Here is an 18,536-nt window from a genome sequence, read left to right as displayed (position 1 = left end):
AATGAACATTCTTATTGAACTTGAGTCAAATGAATACACTGTTTATTTTGCTGTTTGCAACAAGATATATAAACACTACATTGAAGAACCAGCTTAACAAATCAGTCCCAAGTCTTCAAATGAGATATACTGGATGTGCAAGAGCATGGTTTTTTTCGTCTCAAAGTACACTTACCAATCATTATAACACCTTTTCAATGTAATGCCTCAGTGAAGACACTCCTATCTGGATCTTCACTTGCTGTCTGCTTGGAAATGTTCCTTAAAACCACCAAGCCTGTTTTTAAGTATTTGACATTTGCAGTTTAAATAAAAATAATAATACTAATTAAAAAAAAAAAAAAAAAAAGATTTCCTGCAGCCTAATACTGGGCTGTATAATCAATCTTTTTTTAAAGTGGATCCATACACTGTGAACCAGGCATGACATTTTGGTATTTCAAGATATACTGTAGGAAATATGCAACCGGAACCCTTAGCATTGTTTAGTTTTGTAACAGGTTAGAAACACACACAGACACACACCTCACATTTGAATTGGAGCAAAGGTATGGTAAATCATTGACATTTTATTTCTTTAATCTTACTGAAGGCACATAACAAATAGTACAGTATAATTTATTTAAATAAACAATCCCACCCAATACTTCCAAGAAAAGAGACACTTACTAAAATGTATTTTAAGGGGGAACGGAATTTAACAATTTATTGAACATCTATGATTTATTTATCATAGGACAGTAAAAACTTTGGCTTGATAAAAAAAAAAGTCAAACTTTAGATGGTAAACAGGGCAAAATTATTGTGAACTATTGTGAATGAAAAAGGATTTTCAGGGGGGGAACCAAGAGGGCATCAGCAGCGAGAACAGGAGCTCTTCAGTCGACTTCTGTCAGGCCACATGGTCTCCGGAACTCCTGCCCTCTTTCATGAAACCATTTGTTTGAAACTGTGAACACAAAAAAAAAAACACATACAAGATATCTCAAACTTTATTCAGAGAACCACATGCTTTTTTTACATACATAACTGCAAAATTGCTTTATAGCCACATGTGTCATGTTTGCAAACAGGATCCTGCTATGGGATAACAGTTTGTTTTCTGTTTTTTTACATTCGCTGCACAGTGAAAGATCTGTTCTCTTCACCTTAGAAATAGTTTATGCACGGCATCGATTACTTACCCCATTTACTCCCTACTAATACTGGACAGGCTGCATGTTTGGTCCTGTAATCGCCTTCCCCACTTCTGAAAAGGTTGTACCAAAACACAGCAGTGCCCTATCAGAGAAGAGCAAGCAACTCATTACGAAGCGGGACCGACTGCAACACAAATCAATCTGCAGGCAGCTCCCGTAATTAGAAGAGTCCTGCCACAGTATCTTTAGAGCCTGGAAGGGCTTCAGAAAGGATTCTGTGGGATAGGTTTTATAGAGCAGACACATTTCTGTCATAACACATACAGTTTGTACGTGTGGTGAACCCATTACTCTTTATGTGTGTTGGCATGTCACTCTTCTTAATAATTTCCACAGAGCTGCAGGCTCTTATTCCGAGATACACTCTCAGATTCAATGCAGCCGTTTAAGTTTGCGATTAACTTAACAAATGAATAAAAGGGGCTTAAAATGCACATTAAACTGTTTCTGTGTTTTCCTGATACTTGCCTTTCTGGGTCTGACTACAGCTCCAAAATCTGTGAACACCGTCGCCCCTCCAGCTTCCACATCACTCATCTGTACAGAGAGAGAATCATACAGGGTGCAGCATGGCAGTGCCATGTCTTAACAAGTGTCATTGTAAATTAGACGTAATAATTCAAATATACACAAAGGGGTGCAAGCTATTCTGTTTCCCAGTAATTCTTACGAGTGCACACCCTTTGTATAATGCACATGACTGACCAGCCTTGGGTTACACCCCTTGTATTACATGCACCCCCTGTAACTAACCTATCAAAAGCATAGTCTGCCATATACAATTACACCTTGGTATGCGCAAAGCAACTCACAAGATTTGGAAAAGGGTGCCTGTTCTGTATGTTCAAATTACAGTCTATATACAATCACAAAAAAGTAAAACTAGTGCAAAATAACAAAAAAAAGTTGAAGGATTGACTTACAAACACTTAAAAACTCTTTTGCACAAGACAGCCAAGTGTGCATGCAGCAAAAATACATTCAGCAATAATAACTGCTGACAGAAGAGCTGATTAAAATCAGTAGCAGACCAGTTCAAGTGTGTTCATATCCCTTTTTGATACCATCGTTTGCTATTTAAAATGTATCCTTAAAATGTGGTGTGAAATCTGTGATACAAATCATTACTGTATATAAAATGATACTAGTGTGAAATCTGTGATACAAACCAATACTGTATATAAAAGAATACTAGTGTATATCCTTTAAACATTATTCTCTTTTTCTCCTGTTTTAACACTTTACAGTTTGCAGGATATGTAAACTAATGATAGGGAGGGCATTGATTCCAAAAGCCTTACAACAAAAAAAAAGCGCTTCCTCAAAACATTGACTGTGATGTCAAGCAATACAGGGATGGTAATAAGACTCCTATTGCATAGCAGTCTCACCCATTCCAGGTTTTACTATGAGCCTGATTAGCCACAGTGCACAGGTAGCAAGCTCTGGTGCGTCTTATTAAACTCCTAGTAAAATGAGGAATGGATCAAACAGCTATGCAATGAGAGTCTTATTTCCATCCCAGTCTACTGTTCTCCAGCTCTGCAGTCTGGCTACAGAATATGGCAGCTGGCACCTCCCAGTGAACAAAATGCAAACAGCACCGGGCAGTCAATGTCCTAGCCTAAAGCATACTTACATAATTTAAAAAAGTAGCCACACGATTTCCTGTGCCTAAGGATTTGAAAGCCTCAGGTTCATCTCTCTATGAAAACAGAATTGGAGGAGAGTAAATTGACAGAAAGTTAGAGTACAGACACGGGGCACACGCTGGTACTTACGTAGTTCAGATAGGTTGCTAGCCTATTCCCATCCGTCTTGAGAGCGCTGTCGAAAGGGCGCTGCAACAGATTTGCACAGCTTTAACTCACTCAGTAGGAGCCCCAGCAAGGCTATGAGCTTGGTCTCATAGCAGGAAAAAATAAAGAAGCCCTAACAATCTGAACGACGTTGGATGAATTGATCTTGGTGGAATGTGTATACTGTATGTCATTGTGCTAGTGGAGAGGACTTGCACAAGCGGAAACAGTGCTGTCAATTTACCTGATCAGAACAGAGGTGGATCTGAAAGCTGCCCGTGTCCGATCATTAAAACACGGCCCTTTCTGCAGTACTGGGACCACATGCAAGAATTATTTCTTATAACAGGATGTTTGATCTGTCATGACCATGTGGTCTCAAATACTCCTGGGGATACAGACAGAGAATTCTGATCAACTCTCAAAGTACCCAAACGGTCCAAATTTGTATTCATTTATGTATTTAAATTTGCACTGCAGTCTTGTGATGAACATAGATATTGGAATCACAATAAAGTATCAAATTACATAATGGGAAAAAAAGAGTTCCTGTTTGGTGTGTTTTCCAGGGCAAAGGTTGAAAACCACTGATTTACAACAGTCTGATCATGAGAGATTCCTCAGCAGGAAACCTGACGCACAGGAAGCGCAAACACGTTTCCACCTGTGTCATTCAAAAATAAATACAACCCTTTATCTCGGAGGGGAGAAAACCACAGTGGTTCTTTAAGACTCCATGTAGGGAAGTATACTTACTCTTGAGAAATCATAATGCGGTTCATACTGTCCTCCAACGCCATAGTTAGCCACCTGTTTGAAAAGATTACAGACAACGAGTGTAACTTACAGACCCAGCATTTAAGCGGCATTAAGGGGAGGGCACACTTGGTCAGTCGATAGATACCCAAAAGACAAAAATCGTGATTTACTAAACTAAAATAAAAAATAGAGCCATTCTACAAGGAATTTGAATGCCTAGGAGACAAGGCCACATCCTTCCGCTTGTGGTAGATAATGGTGAGACCATTGCAGCATGTAGTGCATCTTAAAAACATTAAAACAAAAGATTAGAATCATTTTAGTTAATCCGGGTAGTGGTTTGACTCACATGTAGGAGGCCTATGGCATGATTTTCCGCTCACTGTCATAGCACAACAATTTTGACGTCAGACATCAGAGGAATTCCTCAAAGCACTTGCACGTACTTTCTGCAGGTCGGTCATCGCTGGAAGAGCCAGCGTGGGGAGATTGTGGACTTGTAACCCAAGCAAAGCCAAAATAGGAGCTCAGTTCATCTTTAAAAAGCAAGATTTCTTATCAAAGTACCTGAAGCAGTTCAGCTGTTTCCACGGTCAAGCCTGTTATATCTTCTATTCTCTGATTCACACGGGCAACAACAGGGTCGTCTTCTGCTGCCAGCCAGGTACTGCAACAGAAAGAGAAAAGCCATGTTTCACACCAGATGAGAGAGAAAAGCCACATTTCACACCACATGAGAGAATGACAAACCTCCTGTTTGTTCTGGAGGAGTAAGGTACAGGGCCTGTTTGTTTGTTATTTTGTATGGTGTGCTGTTCTTGCGTGTCTTCTCTACCTACACATTATTTTAATTAATGGTGGGGGCGGGGGCGGGGGTCATAATTTCTCCCATTTTCTACAGCCTGCCTTCCTAGAATAAATACATTAAACTCAGGCATGGTGCTATCTTACTTTGGGATCTGACCTACTTCCATTTTTCTCATCTTTCTATTTGAATGATCTCACTCAGCTCACAGCTAGAATTGCTTAGTCAGTTCTAGTTTTCAATATAGCTTACTAAGAACGCCCCCCTCCCCCCCCAATTTCGTTTGGTAGCACCACATAAAAAAAGCCCCAGATAATGCGCACGATAAGATGCTGGATTACAAACTCATATAGATTTAAGGGAATTGGCAGGTACTATATCCCAACGTTTGCAATGTAAAAATGAAGTAATACATGAAGATTGTATTTAAAAATAAATAAATAAATACAATTACAAAAAATAACAAATAAAGAGTATGAAATAAGGACCCAGTGAGGTTAGACCATGGTTAGACCAGGGGCGTCCAGTCACGATCCCGGAGGACCAATCCACTCCAGGGTTTGCAGATACAATGAGACAGTTAACTAGTGCAGGGTCTGGATGTCGATTTAATTGGTTCAATTAAACAATTTAGAACAAGAATGGAACAAAGACCAGGACTGGAAGGGCCACCTTTGGCCACCCCAGGGTTAGACTGTCATTATAATCCAAAACCTGCAGGTCTAATACACAAAGCAAGACAAACGTTTCAGTTCCCCTGTGGATTAAAGCACCCCTACAGAACTGCGATGCTTCACACACAACCCTGCACCAGATCTGCCACTTTGAAAATCTTACCTTTTGGATACTCTGTAATTGGCTACTGTAAGAACACCTGACTTTGGATCCCGTACAGTTGCTCGTGCCAGCTGTGTCAAAAACAAATGTAAAAATGATTTGAATGTGTGAGGTGAGGAAGCATGTTAAATGTTGCACTATTCACTGGACTCCCCAGGTATTGCACGCACACACACAAGCACACACACGCACACACAGAGCTGCTGCTCCTCTTACCTGAGGTTTAGATATTTCCTTGATCCTCTCGATCTCTGTGTCTGACAGTGCGTCCAGGTATCGCACGATGCGCGGGCTGTCCCACTCGTCCTCTTCCTTCATAGGAGCGAGGAGCAGCCTGGGGTTCCTGTTCCCATTGTGATACCTGCAGAACAGCTTCTTCTGCCTCTCTGTAGTCTGCAAAACAAAGGATTGCATGCGCTTGCTGTCTGCTAATTACACGCGGGATGAATCAGAAAGTCTTTTCAGGCATATAACTACAGGTTGATCCTCGTAGACATACGACACAAAGCTGACAAGTTTATAGATACACTGCCATCTGCTGGTACTGTAGCAGAGTAAACAAAACAAACAAACTCTTATTTCTGTTTATTATTATACATTCCAGTTTCTTAGGACTGCTCCAGACAGGTTCTTTTTTTTGTCACAATATTGTTAGGTTTGTCTTTTTTTTTTGTTTGTTGTCAGACTTGTGGATGTCATTAGAGAAAGTTAAGCCTCTGTGTTGTGGGTCTTGTTGTCCACAGGTACCTCGTTACAATGGACAGTGGGCTCTGGACAGTGGGCTCTGCATGCCCGAACCATTTGTATTTCATCAAAATAACCCTTTGATGAGGGGCTCCCGAGTGGAGTGCAGGATGCTCCCTATAGCCCGGTTCGAGTCCAGGCTATTCTATTGCCGACCGTCGACGGGAGTTCCCAGGGGGAGGCACACAATTGGCCGAGTGCCGCCCGGGGTGGGGGGTGGGGGTGCTTAGGTTGGCCAGGGTGTCCTCGGCTCACCGTGCACCAGCGACCCCTGTAATCTGGCCTTGCCTGTAAGCTGCCCAGAGCTGCGTTGTTCTCCGACGCTGTGGCTCTGAGGTGGCTACACGGCGAGTCTGCAGTGTGAAAAAAAGCGCTCGGCTGACAACACACGCTTCGGAAAACAGCGTGTGCTCGTCTTCGCTTCTCCCGAGTCAATGCGGGGCTGGTAGAGGTGAGCAGAGTCTAAAAATAACTGGACGTGCCATATTGGGAGAAAATAATAAAATAATTGGTGATTACTAAATTTTTAATTAAAAAACAAAAACAAAATAACCCTTTGATTAAAACATACCAAAGCCACTGGGAATGTTTTCCCCAGTCACCAGTGAATTATGATTCTTAATGTGTGTGGAGTTTCGTCTCTCCTGCTGCTATCATTATGGTAGCACGGTTCAGCTAGGACTTGGATTAGCTAGTCGTCAGTACTTTTCATTTACCATTTTCACTCCCTCTCCTCTGCAGAGTGCTTCATAGATATCTCTATCAGGCAGGTAGCCGACAGGCCTCTCGTAGGTTCTGAACTCTATAGGTGCCTCTGCGACAGGGGGCTGCTCAGTGTTACTTTCCCTCATCTCCTTTCCCAGCAGCCTCTCAAAATAACGCAGGTTTGCTCCTCCTCTCTGATGAGTCGGTTCTGACGAGAGATCAGGAGAGGTTTCGTTTCAGTTACATGTACATTAAAAACATGCATGCAAGGGGCTCCCGAGTGGTGCATCCAGTAAAGGTGCTCCGCGTGGAGTGCAGGATGTGCCCTATAGCCTGGAGATCACAGGTTAGAATCAAGGATATGTCATTGCCGACCGTAACCGGGAGTTCCCAGGGGGCGGCGCACAATTGGCTGAGCGCCATCCGGGTAGGGAGGGCTTAGGGCAGCAGGACAATCCACGGTTCATCGCGCACCAGCGACCCCTGTGGCTGATAGGGCACCTGCGGGTCTGCAGTGGAGCCATTCAGATCTGTGTTGTCCTCCGGCACTATAGGTCTGATGGCTTCGCTGTGGATCCGCAGTGTGAAAAAAGATGGCTTGGCAGGAACACATTTCGGAGGACGCGTGTGTCAGCTGCCGTTTCCCAAGTCGCCGGGGGGTTGCAGCGGTGAACCGGGATTAATAATAACACAATTGGGGAGAAAAAATGGGATAAAAATCATCTAAATTAAAAAAAAGAAAACAAAAACATGCATGCAGACCTTATAATGCAAACATATTCTCAAATATATAGCTTTAACATTCACACATGTAGAAATCTAAACCCACAACCCATACCTATACCTTCACCCACTCCTCGTAGAATGTTTGAAGGGCAAAAATTCTACAAGTAACTCTGCCCTCCAGTGGTAATTTAAGAAAACAACGTCTCCCTTTGCTTAAGCCAGTAATGAACCATTCTGGCTCAGGAGATCCATTTCCAGTCCTGGTCTTTATTCCAAGCAGGTCCTAAATTAGTTAAGAGAACCTGCTGGGGGTTACTGCAACAAAAAAAACAGACTGGAACAGATCTCAAAAGTCAGAATTGTGCACCACTAGCTTAAGCTCTGAGAAATCCCCACTCTTCTAAACACAAAGGGCAGTGGATTCCCTATCTGTCACTAATAGCATATTTGCTTTGTTCTTTTTAATGAGGGTATGCAGCTCCCAACTTCACAGCATATCAAAAGAACAATTATTGCATCACCACATGAGCCTGGGTTTTTATAAAATGAGAACCTCACAGTTTAATCAATGCAAATAACACTGCAGAAAATGTTCAATGAACGCCCAAATTTACTAGTTGACTGTAACACTGCTAGCATTGTCCACTGGCCCAATTCGAAGCATGCTTTGTTGAACAAAGCCTGGAACCAATTGTACGACTAATTTTTGTTATCCAAAGCAGTACTCTGGACTTGTTGCTAGCAAAAAAAATACTGAAGCTTTCTTGTGGGTGCAGGATCTACAACGGGAACTCATCCCTTTGCAAAAAAACACCAGCAGCAGGCTTGTCTGGAAGACCAGTTAAAGATGTACTGCCTTCACATGCGCTACCACGTTTACCACGGTCACTCTTGTACATAGTCTGCCTGCACTCCCTTACCCTGGACACCCTAGACATGCTACAATACCCTGCAACCTGAAGAAAAGGTGTAAAAGGAGCATGGAATATTACCGACTGCAAGCAGGCGCCTTGTGAGTTGAATGGCTCGATGCAGGTCACCCATCTGGTAAACCGAGTAGCTGAGATAGTCAAGGACTTCAGGCTTGGAAACGACAGCTTCCTCTCCTTCATCGAGCTGCTTCAGGGCCTGCTGCATCCACAGCACGGTGTGGTAGTAATCATGATCATTGTAGGCCGTCTTCCCCATGTCGTAACAGTCATCCACACTCAGGAGGGCGTTGAACGTCACGCCTGAGCAGAGAGCATCAGTACCAACAGGGATGGAAATCAGACTCCTGCTGCATAGCAGCTTCACCCACTCCAGGTTTTAATACAAGCTTGATTAGTGCATTAGGGATCAAGCTCAGGTGCGTCTTATTAAACTCAGAGTAAAGCCAGGAGTGGAGCAAAATGCTGTGCAATGGGAGTTATTTCCATCTCTGGTATGAAGCTAGTCTAGTTCAGGAAGGCTGTAGTTGCCGATCACATTGAATATTCTGTGCTGCCAAAAATAAGACAGCAGTCACACTAGCTATGTCTGGGCACTATCTGCCAAGGGCCGCTGTCTAAAGCATTACAGTCACTCACTGTGCAAACCTAATCTGATTAGGGCTATGCCACAGGACTTGTCTGTCCACAACAATTTACTGCTGTGCATTTCAAACTATAAATCGTGCCAAACTTTCACAACTGAAAGCCTTCTCTTTTTTTTTGTACTTCATTTGTTTTTAAAACGAATCCTTCAAATGTGGAAACAAAGGAGAGGCAAGCAGCCACTGGCACTGCAGCTAAAACAATAAAAGGTGAAAAAACATTTATTTGTAAGACTTAACAGCAATACTACTGGCTCATCTTCTATTAAGCAACGGAATCTGCAATAGCATGAACGGAACGTCTTTTCACTAGTGCTTCTACAGCTTTGGTGAGTGTGAGACATTCATACATGCAACATGCATCTATAATGAAAGCACTGTTCATTTTTTTTTTCCAAGCTTCATTTAACTGGTCTGCTTTGCATAATGCAAGCAATTTTCATTGGTGTGAATGTCAATTTGCCATTGCACTGTGCACCTTGCTGAAGCGTGCAGGATTGAAGTCAGCGTGGAGGGGACGGCAGGTACTGTAGCTCAGGTGCTCTTTTTACCTGGCAGCCTGCCTTTGGAGATGCTCTCAGAGTCCAGCTTATAGGTGTCCTGCAGACGCATCAGAGCTTTGGCTGCTCCTTTCTCATCCTCCTCGTCTGGGAAGAACTGGCGCTGCACAGACATATTTGAAATGAAACCTGGGAGGAGAGAATATAAGAATAAAGAAACATATGTATATATTGGTTACTCTGTCTGTGGACCCGTTTAATAAACAGCTTCCTCAAGGTGAAAGACTTACAACAGCGCTTCCCCTTGTGTTTTATAAGCACAAACTACCAGTGCTGTGCAGGACCACTCAAAGATGTCAAACAGACGTTTTAGTGGCTTAGAAAAATGACTGTTCTTTGATCAGTCTTTACCATATTGCCAATTAGGATATGGCAGGGGTGGGGGGGGGGGGGGGGGGGGGGGGGGGGATGTAATATGCATCAAACTACATAATGGTATAGAAAGTAGAAAGTATATTTTTTAATTTTCCATACATGACTTGCCAGCAAATAAATAAGGAAGTAGAATTCAAAGTATTAAAGGCTTCTGAGAAGCTGAGTTTCATTCATACTGTCAGCAGGGTCTTGCAGGACAAGGCTCTCCAGCTCCGCCCACTCGGTGTTCAAGCGCTTCACTAGCTTGTAGGCATTCACAGGATGGGACAGATAGCCCTCGGGATCAGCAGTCGCGGTGTGGGTCAGATCATCCAATTTGGAGGCCCAACTGAAAGTTTTAAAATACCATGAAATAAAATGAGAAAAAAAACTAACTTTGGGTTTACTCCTCCCCACCCCCCTTTTTTTCAAAGCCCAGGACACAGTGAAGCAGAGCATGTGTGGACAGTCCAGTTGAAATATACTGGGTGATATAGGCTTGACTGGTGGTCACTCCTGCTCTACAAAAGGTAACATTAGCTAGTTCAGGGTTAGCTCCAACGGGGTCTGATAAACCAGTCGCTGAAATCTCTACCTTTTAATCTGAACCAATCTGGACTCCTCTTTCCGGATGTATTCCTTTAGGGACTGCACAAGCTCTTTTTCTGTGAAAATCAAGTCTGTCATCTGACCTAAAAAGAACGGGGGAAAATAATATATAAAAAGAATCAACGCCTAGTATTGTGTTTCATTGCTGGCGTGTCAGACTTCAAACGAAATCAGTTAGGTTGCAGGCTTGGCTGACAGCTGGTCATACGCTATGTGACAACAATTATGTGACAAATTAGCTGACGTGATGTTTTTAAGCATTACATAAACCGATAGGAAATCCACTTCATAGGTTGCATGTTGTAGGTTCTTTATTTAAATAAATAAATAAATAAATAAATACAGAGTCCTGGAAAGACAGACAGTGGGGGAAATCTATTTCTATGTCATCTCAGTATTTTTAGCTGCCCTTTGCTACAGGCTTTTTCTGTACTGTTTTTATAACCCAGGGGAAAAAAATTCCACCACACACTTTACTGTCTGAACACATTTATTTTAGAAGATATCTTATAACCAGAAGAGAAGAGGAATCTTAGACATCTCCACTAAAAACAGTTAGTTCAGCTGAAGAACAGGCGGACAAACCTTTACACTACAATACTTCTTGCACAGTTTAACACCAGCCAAACACGTCTCCTAAATGTTTTGTTCCCCTTATCCAGCTGCACAGCGGTCCAAAGCCAACTGCCTCATTTCAGACACGCTGGATTATCTGTCCAGAACGAAAACAAATGTCCATTTCTATCTGGAGCCTGACATAGCTGGATTCAAGTAGAAGGGGTTCAGAAAACATGTTTGTTTCAGAAACACTTAAACTACCACAACTATTAGTATTGCTATCACTGTTGATCATATCACTATATATTGTTTCCTCTTTTAAATTAAGAAATCATGCCCTTGTGACTACAAAGAGTTGCTTGTTTTCCATCAGGTAATAAATGTCATCGGCTTAAGCTAATAAAACTAGAGCCAATCTCTTCCAGTTAACAGTGGATAACTCTCTAACAAGTCATAACAAATCTGCTCCTGCCGAGCTATGTTTGATCAAACTGTATAAGAACCTTCAAATCTGGAAGCTTTTCACATTTTTTTGTTTGCAATATTCACAGATCAGTTGAACTAAGGCCAATTAATGTGCTCCCTTGAAGAATGTTTTTCCAGTTCCTCCCACTAAATGGGAGGAAAGTAAATAATACATCTGTGCTTGTTTGCTCAAGGTCTGCTTCAATATTATTTCAGTACAACATGAGGCATATTCATATTATAGCCATCCAAGAAAACGTCTTTAATTTGTTTGTTCATTCAAAGCTCTAAAGGAGCACATTTGAATTCAGTTCTGGGGTGTTGTAATCAATGACAATAATATAAAACATGTTTGGGGTTTCACACCACTGTAAACCCTGCAATCTTTCGAGCTCCAGGTTCATGAAAAACCTCACTTTAACATTCTTAAACAATGGGCTCCATTTATCCTGTATACAAAACACACTTATGCACGTGTAGGTTTAACCTTGACCCTCTTGAAAAATAACGTGCTGTGTTCTGCTGAACAGCTTAAGAAGTTACACATTTATTCGCTGAATCGGTTTTTAAAAGCTTACCTATTGAGGTGAAGATTTCGGCCTCAGCGCACCTACTGCACCAACTCTGAATGAGGAGGAGAGACAACAACCAGAACTTCATCATCTTCACACTGACGCAGCCTAGAGAACGTAGAAATACACAGGGCCTGTTACTTATCTGTGGTATGCTGGTGCTGGGCTCTGTTCCAGTTAGGACATGGTTCTTCAGTCCACGGTCAGTTCCCAGTAGTGGTAGGGAGGGTAACAGTTTTATCTCCAGCTGTCGATAGTGACCCTTTGTTTGACCTTTTTAATGCAGACGAGCCTGGCTCTTTTGCATAGTGGTTATGACTCTCGTCTCTGTCCTGTTACACTAGCACAGCTGAGGCTCAAATGTAAGTCTTTTCAAACAACAATGTAGAACATAATACAAAGTTTCTCTAGCTTGAGTGTGTAATGTCTTTCTTCTTCAATTATAACTTTTGATAAACATACATCAAATACTTTGCGTTTATATGAAAAAAAATCTTAGTTTGCATGTTGTTCTACCTGCCTCTGACTGCTTTGAAAAGAATTCAGGATTCCTGCACACCTTCACACAGTAGTTACGATAAACAGCCTGTGCAGTAGGTTGCACTGCACTAGCATTTTATAACAAACAAAAAACACCCTTTCTTTCATTAGAAAAAACGGATTTCATGCATGCAGTGTGGCTTACACTAAAGTAGTAAAGAGTCGTCTATTTCCTTAGAACAACAAACTCATTTTCTACTTTAAGCTTCTATACCTTTTAAAAAAGAATCAACCGTGCTAGAAACTATTGCTGCTCACAGGATCATGCTGGATACTGTGAAGTGTGCAAGTAGAGCTGGATGGAAAATGCGAATCCCTGATTCTTTGCTATTCCAAAGCAGAAACAATGGAAAAGCATGACACGCGTGATGCGCTAAATGTACTTTATACACTAGGTTCCCTTTATACTGACCCTATTTGCAGCTTTTGGGGGTATGTGCATTTAAAAAGTACAGGTCCTACATTAAGTCAGGTCTCTCTGCTTTAGTTTTACAACAGGTGCTGTATGATAATTGATTAATTGAAGTTTATTGGATGAAAATTCAGTAAATTTTTCCCGGTAATGGCAATTTCACTTGCTCTGTCTGTGTTTTGCCTGAAAAACTCCTGTTCTCCACGGAAACAACTGTGTGTGCCTCTAACAAACAGACTTTCATTCCAAAAGCTGTGTTGCCAAGAACGGCTTACTGTTGCCTTTCCTCACCAAATCTGTTTTTTATAATCAGAGGAGGCCTGATTTTAGTGTTAACTGGACATTAACTTGGTGGTAAAACAAGCAGAAACTAAACTCATCTTGGCCAAAAGATTGTGGGAGGGGAATCAAACCATAGCCAAGTAGAAAAACATGTCCACTGCTTTTGTCAACAGTTTCAAACTAAAGCAGTTAATGTCTGACGGCATCATTTTCCATGAGCTGATTGTCAAGTAATGTGGCTCTATAAACGATAGTGTGGTTTGACCTGGGATGAAATAAAAACTGGTCGTAGCACTGTAGATTCATTCACAGACTACAGAGATACCAAGAGTACATTTAATACAAGCTGATACACATACCCACTGTTTACAAGCAGCCTTACATCAAACCGATACATCTGAACTGCTCAAAATAAACATGCTGCTTCCTGGCATGGATTTACACAAGGTACATACTACAGGAAGTGAAAACATATGGAGTTACACATGCAGCTCAAAGTGAAAGCATTATTAATATTATATTATTATTATTATACTTATTATTGACATACTGTACCTTCCCTTAAATTATAGGCTGGTACTGTAAACAGCATATATAAATTTCCTTTTTGACTCCCAGCGCCACACACATGGATTAAAATGGTCATCTGTGCATCAAGTAGGTTTGGTGTTGCTCCACCCAATACCACATGTATAAATAATACTTAAAGCAGCACAGGAAGGATTTTCTAACATTGCCTAACTTTAGTATAGGTGTCTGCCTATCTGACGAACAGTAAGACACAGAAGTTGTTTGTATTTTGCTGCTTTTACGTTTGCAGTGGACCTGGGAAAGGGCACCTAAACCTTCATATATTCCTGCCAAATGCGAAAGAATAATTATAATTAAAACACACATCCCTTATTACAAACACACATACTGCTTTAAAAGACATACTAGGCTTCTTTCCACTGTATGTGAACCGAACTCAGCAGACCATCCTGCAAGATATTTCAAGGACTTAGCCTTCTGCCCAAGGGGTGTTTGAGTTTGAACGAAAGCAAGCCAACTGTTGAGCCAATTCCTTCCTGTAAATAACACTAGGAAACATGTTGCACAGTGATAGTGTGATTATAGTGACTTCTATACAGTGGATCAATAATCTAAGAAGCAGAAACGTTCTACTTTTTCTACCATTTTTCTCTTTGCCAAAAGTTTAAAACACGTTGAATCTGTGAGCTCTGAGGCCTGCAAGACAAAGATCACGTTATCCTTTTTTGGCAAGCGTACAGCCCAGGATGAAGGAATGTGCAGATTCTGTCTGGTCAGAGTGGAAATAAATAACGAGTGGGTAAACAGAACCCCCCCCCCCCACACACACACACACACTAATGAACAATCTTTTAACTCTTCTCTTTCACAAGGCCATAGCATGAATAGCTGTCCCTTGGTCACACACACACTTGAAACATCCTGATACTGTGTGCACTCTGTATATTTGAAGTTAAAGCCTTGGTAACTGCAGTCCGCAGTGGTCTACGTTTTATATTTACTTTGGGTTTATATTTTCACCTAACTTGTTTGACTGGGACTTCAAAATCATCAGAGCTTTAGCTTACGGGCTTGGAACGTACACTTGAATACATCACTATGGGGCATTCCATTACAAGTGGTCCACCATTCAGAAATATTAAAACAGTCGGATGAAATAAAATGTTTTTTCTTCAGCTGCTCACGCATTGCACTGTATACGGCATTTCTGCAGAATCAGTGTATTGTTGCATCTCCGGCTGGCTTTAGCATGTCAGAGAATGAACCCAAATGTTTCCAGTTCAGTGATGCTGTGTGCAGGTTGGTTGGTTTGGTTCATGCATAGAGCCTTTACGTTCTACACAAGGAGTCAGAACACAGGCCTGATAGATAACAGCTATCAAATCTTGCCTGCTGCTGAGGTGCAGAAACAGCTGTGAACTGTTCACAGCACACTGCTTGATTATCTTTCAATCCTTGCTTCCTTTACAACCACACCAGATGGCCAAGTAAATAATGACAAGGACCTTGAAATGAGAAAAGGGTACAGTGTAGTTTGTCAAGTGTAAACTACAATTACTGTGAGAGCAAACGTAAAAAAACCGGAATGTAAGGTAACCAAATTAGTGCTGGGACAAATGTTCAAAAATACAAACACTTCTTAAAATGAATTAAGTTGGAAAAATCACCTGAAGGCACTAAAAAAGACTTGTCATGACGTCTGTCATTGAATTCATGAGGTTTCTTTAAGTATTTCTAAATGCATCGCTATTGAGTTTAGTTACAGACTAAAATACAGTAAATAATAGACATTCTGCAGTGCTCCTCTCTTTTCTGTAATAGTTCATTTGATGTGGTTTACTTTATTTTACTTATTTCCTAGCTATGTCAAAATGAAAGAATATTCAAATTAAATTAAATCCCAGCACATCACATTCCTGTTCTATATTTGAACTGCATTTCTTTCCCAGCATGACTAATGCATTTTACAGCAGATGCATAAACCACAAATCATGTTTGTATATAGAATTCTTGAGCCACGGCTGCTCATTTAAGACTCTGAAACAAGCTGAACATCCCTGATATCTGCATCTGTGTTGTGTATCTGTCTCCAAGTTTCTGGAAACTTCATCTTTGGAGGGGAAGAGATGTTGCAGCTCATAAGAACACAAGCCTGCCAGAAACTTCGCTTGCTGCTGGGCACTAGGTTTTCATCTGAAAATGAATCTTTGTCGTTAATTAAAACAGCTTTCTCGCAAAAGTGATGTCATCAAGAATGGCCCTACGGGCACGTCTCTGTGAGGCTCGCAATGGGCTTCTGATCAGATTCCACATTAGTCATCTTAATGATTCATCTACTGTAGAGAGTAACACAGGATCAATCATGTTTTTTTTCCCCCTGGCTAAAAGAAATGTAATCCTTTTCTATTTGTTATGGCATTCATTGTGATTCATTAAGTGAGAACCAACCCTTACCATACTGTATGCCTGTTCTGTTTTGATTGAATACCGTGACATCTGTATCAGAGGGCAGTATATAATCTGGTATACTTTTGAAAACCTTTGATTGCTAAATCTTGTGCCCAGCCGTGCCATGAGTCAGAATACTGACCTCACCACTTAGCCTAGCCTACATCTCTGGCTTTTAATTACAATTACCTGGCAGCATTAATACAGTATACACTATGTTTAAAATGGCTTATTCAAAATGATGACTTGTAATGAAATATAGGCAGATCTTGCAGTGGTGCTGGGAGACTAAACCACAACCTCAGATGGTGGTAGACCGTCCCAGCTAAACTTGAACGTACAGGTTTGTAATAGAGCTACATTCAATTCATGTCATTACTCCCAAGAGGAGGACAGCTTCAAAGATCACACCACTTTGTTTCAAGGAATTCAGATTCCACGAGGATTAAATGTCTTCAATGAACATGAAAAAAAAAAACATCAAAAGAAGACAGACTGCCACCATCTACCGATCCTTGGTCCTTAAACAGCTCTTAAATATGGCCGGTGTGAACGCTTACCACACATTCCGCAGTTCCAAAGACAATGCAATGCTGAAGCAGCCATGCATCCGATTTTAACCTGCAAGTTGTAAATTCAGGGCACTGCTTAAGGAGATCGATTTTGCAAGGAATTTTTTTCACAGTTAAATTCCCCCCAAAAAAAACGCCAAAACGAGGCAGGAGCTACTGCAGTCAACGCTGGCAATGACCCTAGGCACGGTGTTAACCACAGAACAAACAGATGGTACTTTACCTACAATTGCAAAGCTGTAACTTTGCCATGGATTCTTAAGGCGATACATTTTAAGTATCACTTTGTGATAAACGTTGCATGCTGCTATAATACAGTAAGACTCCCCGCTACTGAAAACATATACGAACTACACAGAGCACATGATAGTAAGAATGCTTCTAAAGACTATTAAAGACCACTGTCAATACCCCAGACGTAAAGACTGCACAATGTCCCATTCGCAGAGGAACCCACATCCCAATCCCAACTAAAAGAACACTAACCCTTCAGTATTTCTACAGTACATCCTCACTGAGAACCATGTTCAATGTACAGATGTAGAAGCGATCGCCAGCATAAGCGCTCCAGAAAGTTCTACAATGAAAAACCCTTTCACTGACAGCAGCACTTACAACCCTATGTGAACTTACACATCATGAACCAAGGACCGCATCTGTATACAATAGAACAACAAGTAGTATTCGCATTTAATCTCTAAATGAATACATTCGGTGAACTCCACACATGTTTTGTAAGATACAAGTGCATTTCCATTTATGAATCTCTTTTTAAAAAAAGAAAACAAACTGAAAAGTTAAAGGCTTGGCTGAATGAAAGATGTGACGCTTTTTAAAAAAAAAGATAGTGTATTTACATATCGTGCATTAAACGTATTTAATAATAACGGTGTTTATAATAACGACAATATGTTTTAAGTTACTTTATGAAAACACATGGGATATGCTAGTTTTCTACTGAATCGGTTATGATTTGTGTGCACATCAAATGCAAACCCGGTTACATGCAAGTCCTAAACAGGTTCCATCTCAAACCGGGATAGGTGAGGTTAGCTTACCCTCGCTTTCCAATGAACAGTCCTGGCAGCTGGAACTTTCTCGCATCCTCTTGTAATTTCGGCTGTTGCACTGATTTCTTTGCTACTCGCCACGTAAGGAAATACCTCCTCCTAACGTAACCCGCAACTTTTACCAAATGTAATGCCTTGATGAGACGCGCATTAGGATTTTGGGGTGTATGTTTTAACACAAGACTCAACTGACCGACCCGAGGCTGGGAAGGAAAACATACTCGTATTACTCTGAAATGATTCGGACCTTTCTAATAAGCTTGTAGTGAACTTCCGCTGGATCCAAGGCGTTTACACCTTTTTAAATGGGTTATTCTAAGTGTTTTTACACGAAAGTATTCATATATATATATATATATATATATATATATATATATATATATATATATATATATATATATATATATATATATATA

At 41.0% G+C, this 18,536-nt stretch overlaps 1 protein-coding gene across 6 annotated transcripts; it reads right to left on the bottom strand.

Annotated features, from left to right (window-relative positions):
* Positions 1-369: 369 nt before the first annotated feature.
* On the bottom strand, positions 370-18,246 carry LOC131699481 (prolyl 4-hydroxylase subunit alpha-2-like). 6 transcript variants are annotated; one of them, XM_058996370.1, is made up of 16 exons: positions 18,109-18,246; positions 12,272-12,373; positions 10,657-10,753; positions 10,259-10,410; positions 9,699-9,836; positions 8,567-8,806; positions 6,860-7,056; positions 5,616-5,792; positions 5,400-5,470; positions 4,325-4,424; positions 3,755-3,808; positions 2,981-3,040; positions 2,839-2,904; positions 1,668-1,736; positions 1,185-1,281; positions 371-949 (listed from the first exon to the last, which is right to left on the bottom strand). In XM_058996370.1, exons 1-16 carry the CDS (start codon positions 18,152-18,154, stop codon positions 879-881), a joined length of 1,737 nt encoding a protein of 578 aa, XP_058852353.1. In that variant the 5' UTR covers positions 18,155-18,246; the 3' UTR covers positions 371-878. The 6 variants fall into 6 exon arrangements, with proteins under 6 accessions (XP_058852358.1, XP_058852353.1, XP_058852357.1 ...); XM_058996374.1 differs by lacking the exon at positions 18,109-18,246 and adding an exon at positions 17,537-17,557; XM_058996373.1 differs by lacking the exon at positions 18,109-18,246 and adding an exon at positions 13,064-13,130.
* Positions 18,247-18,536: the final 290 nt, after the last annotated feature.

The sequence above is a fragment of the Acipenser ruthenus genome, chromosome 22 (assembly GCF_902713425.1).
Source record: "Acipenser ruthenus chromosome 22, fAciRut3.2 maternal haplotype, whole genome shotgun sequence".
Lineage (NCBI taxonomy): Eukaryota > Metazoa > Chordata > Actinopteri > Acipenseriformes > Acipenseridae > Acipenser > Acipenser ruthenus.
Note: the sequence above shows the minus strand (reverse complement) of the source record. Positions and strands in the feature narration are given on the sequence as shown.

What these genes read in the sequence shown, in the direction of transcription:
- LOC131699481 (XM_058996370.1), bottom strand. Translation starts at nt 18,154, where the DNA reads ATGCGAGAAAGTTCCAGCTGCCAGGACTGTTCATTGGAAAGCGAGG. An exon ending in TGGCTACTTTTTTAAATTAT is followed by an intron (nt 1,737 to 2,838) that starts GTAAGTATGCTT and finishes CTCTCTGTACAG; the next exon opens with ATGAGTGATGTGGAAGCTGG. An exon ending in CTGTAGTCAGACCCAGAAAG is followed by an intron (nt 1,282 to 1,667) that starts GCAAGTATCAGG and finishes CTTCTCTGATAG; the next exon opens with GGCACTGCTGTGTTTTGGTA.